At 49.1% G+C, this 6,000-nt stretch overlaps 1 protein-coding gene across 1 annotated transcript in view; it reads left to right on the top strand.

Moving 5' to 3' along the window:
- The first annotated feature begins 711 nt into the window (after positions 1-711).
- ITPR2 (inositol 1,4,5-trisphosphate receptor type 2) overlaps positions 712-6,000 on the top strand; it is a 254,839-nt gene continuing 249,550 nt past the window's right edge. Inside the window, exon 1 of the mRNA XM_072331407.1 lies at positions 712-936. Coding sequence (XP_072187508.1) covers positions 845-936 — 92 coding nt within the window. The 5' untranslated portion in view covers positions 712-844. The remainder of the gene's footprint in view (positions 937-6,000) is intronic.

Below are 6,000 nucleotides of genomic sequence, written 5' to 3'. Positions count from 1 at the left end.
CTTATGGCATTGATGGTGGCTCTGCATGCTGTTGGGTACAAAGAGGAGACTAATCCAGAACATTCAGCACAGGAGAGCAAGAGGGTAAGTCCAAAATGGCACGACAGGCTTTTCTGGGCAGGCTAGATGGTAACACTTTTTTTTTTCTTCCTAACATTAATGTTGAGACTCAGCATTTCTGATGCCAAGAATGTTTGCTCGGAGTAGAAGTGAGATATAGCTGGAATCTGTGAGTGTGGGACACGTAATGCAAGTGTCGTGCTTTCAGTTTATTCCTCATTTACAGCAACCTGCTTGTTCCTGCCACCAGATTTATACTCCTAGCGTTCAAGCATAGTATTTGAACAGGGTAAATTGTTGTTTCTTCACAATTCCCAGCTAGCTGTTGGAAAAACGCAGTGGCTAACTGGTGCTGCGGGTATGCGTGTCTGCGATTAGAGCTGTAGAGAAAGTACGGGTGAAAGAAGTCGCGTTCCTAAAGTTTGATCCACGGGAGTAAGCACGCCGCCAAGCTCCAGCGGCAACGCGCCGGGCCCCTCTCGGCGCCGGGGCAGCCTTGCACCTCGGCCCCAGGCCCCGCGCTGCCCCGGGCCAGGCGGGCGGCCATGTGGCGAGGCCGGGGCGGGCCGCCGCGAGGGGCGGGAGGCGGGCGGGAGGCGGTGCGGGGCGCGAGGCGGGCTGCGGGGGGCAGCGACGCCGCGCTCCTGTCAGCGCCGCAGGAGCCGCGGCCGGGCCCGCGCTCGCCGCCGTACCGCCGCGCTCCTCCGGACTCACACGGTGTCGTCTGGCTTCGAGGAGGGCGGGGGTGGTGGCGGAGCGCGAGATGAACGGAGAATGAGGCAAAATGTCTGAGAAAATGTCCAGCTTTCTGTACATCGGGGACATCGTGTCCCTTTACGCCGAGGGTTCCGTCAATGGCTTCATCAGCACCCTGGGGTGAGTGCGGGGCGGGCGGCGGCACAGGAAGCGGCCGGCGGAGCGCGCTGCCAGCCCGGCTCGGCGCTTGGCGGAGCGGGGAAAGTAGGAAGTGCGGAGGAGGAGGAGAGGGGCTGCGGGGAGCGCCAGCGGCCCGGCCCGGCTCCGCTCGGCTCTGTCCGGCGCAGCCTACCCGGAGTGCCCCGGCCCGGGTGCCGCGTGTGCGCCGCGTTCGCGGCTGCAGAGCTTTTTATTTATTTATGTACTTACTTGGAACTATTATTATTTTTAATTTTGGTATACGTGTGATTCACTGCAAAGGTGTGAAAGGGCACAAACTTGGGAGCGCTTTGCTGCTCGCTCGTTGAACAGAGTGCCTCTCCTTCGTTCGTGTTCCGGTGGGGTCTTGCCTGCGGTAGGCAATAAGCAGCTACTCGTAACCAGATACTCCGTTCCGTGGAGATGCTTCTTCCACGAGCTGTGTTTCTTCTGTGCTGGATGGAAAGATGCGGTGCAACCGTAGCTGCCTCTCTCCTGCTTGCCTGGGGTTCTCTGTGTGCTTCTGATTGCCCCTTGGGATCCCACACACCCGCCGGGGCATGCCTCCAGGAGCACACCCCTCACGTTCTTTACCTATGGCACAGCCCTCACGGTTCCACTGACGCAGAGTCCCAGTGCCTGAGTGCCATGGCCAAGGTGAGCATGTCTCTGAGCATGCCCGAACTGTGTGCTGGTGGGATGAATCGTAGCCATTCAGTCCACGAGATAGCTCAAACCCAGGTTAAACAACAGTTTTTGCTTCTCAGACATCAGCTGTACCTTCAGAGCTACAGCTAAGCAAATGTACTCCATGCTGATGTCAACCCTTAGTTTGTGAGGTGTGCACGGCTCCTGTCACTGAGCTGCTGGTGCCCTTGAGGCCCAACACTGGGGCTACAAGCAAGGGCAGTCAGTGTTAGGATAGCAGCGATGACTGTGGGGGTACCTGCTGTGTTACCCTTACTGGAAGGAAGCTGGAGCTTGTAGTCCTCTATATTTTTTTTTCTATGTTATGATTACTTCCTATTCTTGTGTGCGATCATTTCATGTTAACAAATGTTTTTCCATGGTTTGTTCCTCTATTTGGTAATTTCATGCCTTTTGTATCTGTGACTCCCGTGTCTCACATCTCCTTTTGTTTTGCTGACTCTTGTAATCTTAAATGCTGTCTGAAAATGTTTGCTTTCTGCAGCGGCTAACCATTGACTGTTGTTTCTTATTCCTGTAGCCCCCGCATGTCTTCTGTGTCAGGAGAGTTTGTTTTGGAGTTGCTGGGCTCTGTTTCACTGTTGCATTCGGTTACCTGGTGGCTTCTTGTCCCCAGGAGCTAGGGCAGAGCGTTTACCCCAGCTTTATGGACAGTAAGCCAAGGCTGCAGTGTGCCTATGGCACCGGGGATCTCTTCTGCAGAAGTCACTGAGCCTAAGCTAACACCCTAACTAACATCACTCCAGGCTTTCCTGTAGTAAAAGCAAGCTAACCAGCTGGAGGACACCTCCAGGATGAGGCAGGATATCTGCCTGTGTCTCTCCTTCAGGGCTTCAAGAGCACAAGGCAGCTCTGGCAGCTCCTCAGCATCCTGTGCTCCCCATTGTCCAAAGACAGCTGTGGACTGAAGCTGAGGAGCTTGAAGGATCCAAAGGAAAAGTGAAGCTGCCAGTGAAATACTCCCATGCCCTCTAAGTGGGAGCACTGACCCTCTGCTGGTGGTGCAGGAGTTGGGCAGACATTGAAGGTCGTGCTGCCAGGTGGTGTTACCTGCGCCAGGCAGCACAGGCACTGCCTTTGGGCTGGCTACAGCTGGGCAAGAGGCAAACACCATTATGTCCAAGGAAGAAAGCACCAGTAAGCCCAGGAGAGAGCTTTGACCAGCTGCACATTTGCCAGTGCCTGTGTGGAGGTGTCCCCATCTTGCCAAGGTCAGGGAAAGGAGAGCAAACCGGCTTGTGGCTCGCAGTCTGTGGTCCATCAATCTCATGTAGCAGCAAGAACTTAAAATCCAGCTTGAATCTAGTGGCTCTGTAACAGAGAGAGAGTGCTGTTTATTTTAAGCTGTCAAAGGCTAATTGTTTCTTAAACAAAGCATGAGTGAGGCCACACTATAAATAAGGTAAAAAGGCGTGCACAGTACCTCTTCAGGCTGGGGAGACCCATGCGTAAGTGGCCTTATTCCAACAGATTAGTGCTGATGTGATCCATGCAAAGGCTGGGTTTCGTGCATTTTTGCTTGCTTGCTGATGCAGAAATGTTCACGTGCTCAGTTTTCTTCATGAAACTTAAACCCAAAAGAAAGATGAAGCTGAGCTGTGTAGATTGAGCTTAGGCCCTTCTTAATGCCTCCTGGAGCCTGAGCATGGGAATCTTCCTGCAGAGCAGGGAAGAGGACTGGTGGTCCTCCCTTGTTCAGCATTTGGGGGCCAGGCATCCTTGCCCTGTGTCCAGATGAGCATGCCTGGGAGTGCTGTGAAGGCAGCAGTGCCTCTTTACACCTCTGGCTGTAAAAAGCTTTTGGGAGTTGCTGGGGCAGTGAGGTACTGGGAGTGGGACTTAGAAGGTCAGGCACTTCTCTGGGCCAAGAGAAACCTGCCTTCCTGTCCCTGGTGCAGGGCTTTTGTTCTGTTTACTATAAACAGCTGTTGGGTGAAACACAGCAAGGGCTCTGCTGTTAGATGTGATCCCACAGTCAGAAGAGGAAACTGAGTGTCTCTTCCGCATCTCGAGTCAGCGCTGGCTGGGGGCAGGGGCAGAGAAGTGAGGCAGCCTGCTCCTAACTCTTCCTCTTTTTTCCATCTGTAGAATGGGGCTGTGGTGAGGTTTTGAAGAAGAGGCATAAATGCCTGTCTTCAGAAGGATGTTGTGGGCTGTGGATCCAGATAGACAGGAGCACCTCTGGGACTTCTTAGAGAGGGTTTTAAAGCTCAGCACTCTCTGTTGGATGCTGCGGGCTTCAGATACGTGAGGTACAGAGGTCCAAGCACTTGCCTGCATTTGTTTTTGTTTCTTTGAGTTTGGGTTTATTCTGGATCTGGGTGCTGCTCTGAGGTGCTAGTGACGTGTAATCTGACTTTTCTGATCTCAGAGGTTTGAGCTGTTTCTTTTTCTCTGCTTCCTTTTTTAAAAGAGGAGAATGCTTCTGTGTATACAAACTGTTCAGCCTGAGAAGTGGAATTTGTACCCATGGGTAATTTTTCAGCCATTTCAGAATCAGTTTTGTACTGGATTACTGAATAACGCTCACTTTTAAACTCTAAGAGTGTCTCAGCTCGTGCACAGCATGAGGCTTTCTGTCCTAAAGGCAGAATGTGGCAGAGCGATGGATCCGGGCATCACAGATTGTCTTATGGTGGTGCCTGAGCCTTGGGACCACCTTCCCAGTGCTTTGACAGTAAGTGTGGGCACTGATGTGTGCTGGGAATTGGAGCTACCGCTAATCACCTTTCTGTACAATGAGAGGAAAATATGTTCTCAGCTGGGGAGGCGGAAAAGCAGTAAATATCCACAAGAGCCAGCATCAGCTGCTGGGAAGTTTGACAATGGGGCTACCGGTCACTGTGGGTAGCTGCGTTCCTGACTCACCTCTGCACAGTTGCTGCGGTGCGGGGCCACAGAATCCTCACTGAATGTGGTTAATGGGGGACACAGTGGGGGCTACCTGCAGGTTATGCGAGCATTTTTAATGAGCAGCAAAAAGAATCTGTGAGTTCATAGAAGCATAGAATATCCTGAGCTGGAAGGCACCTGCGAGGATCATCTAATCCAACTCCCAGCTTGTTTCTCTTCCTTCAGTTTAGTGCTGATTTGTCTCAGGCAGCCTCTCTCACTTGACTGAAGTATTTTTATTTTTATTTTTATTTTTATTTTTATTTTTATTTTTATTTTTATTTTTATTTTTATTTTTATTTTTATTTTTATTTTTATTTTTATTTTTATTTTATTTTTATTTTTATTTTTTTAACTTGAAATGAGTATCACAGTTTTATGAGGTTCTGCCAATAGGCTTTAGTGCATTAGATGTCTGACTGAATTTGGACTTGATGCTGACAGCATCAGTCATGTTTCGTGAAGAGATGAGGTTAGTTAGACAGTGAACAGTGTAAACCAAAATGTTGGAAATACCACAAAGGCTAAAATAGAATCATAGTTCCATAGAATTATTTGAGTTAGAAGCGTCTTTAAAGGCCATCTAGTCCAACATGGCTGCAATGAATGGGGACACCTACGGCTACAGGTTGCTCAGAGCCCCATCCATCCTGACCTTGGATGTCTACAGAGACGAGGCATCCACCACCTCTGTGGGCAACCTGTCCCAGTGCTCAACTACTCTTACCATAAAAAAGAAACAAAACTAAAACAAACTTTAAAAATATGTTGTCTTATTGGCCTCAGAAATGGTGCTAAGAGAAAAGATGAATTTACTGATGATGCTAAAACACACCAGTGTAGTATTTTCATAATCATCCTTCTCTTATACTGCCTGAAACTGTAAGCTATGTTTGAGGAGAACTGTCTGTGTCCTTTAATTAATGGCAATTTTTTTTCTTTCTTTTGCCAGCTGACAAAGGGTAATTAGTCAGGAAAGAATAAGAAGCTTGAAGAAAGTGAAAGTGGTGTAACTGGAATCAGCATAATTTAATTCTGACACATACAGAACAGTAATATGTGGAGCAGGGAGGGAAGATGAATTTCCTCTTTCCTGTGGCCAGAAGCACTGCTGTGTTTTGTTACAGAGGTGCCTTATCCTCCTGATGAAACTTGTCAGTTTGATTCTGTGTCTTAGTATCTTTTCTGCTTCGCAGGCTTAGTGTTTTCAGAAATACCTTCTCTTTGTTATCGATGTAGTGCAAAAGCACCAGTCTGAATTCTGCAGCTACTTTCTGTGTCTGCTGATGTACCTGAGAGCATAGACTGGCTCATTATGGGCCACTTTGCAGCAATACTGTGTATTTCTTTTCTGTGATAACTTTTTAAAGCATGAACTATGTTGTATGCATTATTAAATATCTTCATTGACTATGTAATACATGCCACATAAGCAGAAATATATAA

Source organism: Excalfactoria chinensis, chromosome 1 (assembly GCF_039878825.1).
Source record: "Excalfactoria chinensis isolate bCotChi1 chromosome 1, bCotChi1.hap2, whole genome shotgun sequence".
Lineage (NCBI taxonomy): Eukaryota > Metazoa > Chordata > Aves > Galliformes > Phasianidae > Excalfactoria > Excalfactoria chinensis.
Note: the sequence above shows the minus strand (reverse complement) of the source record. Positions and strands in the feature narration are given on the sequence as shown.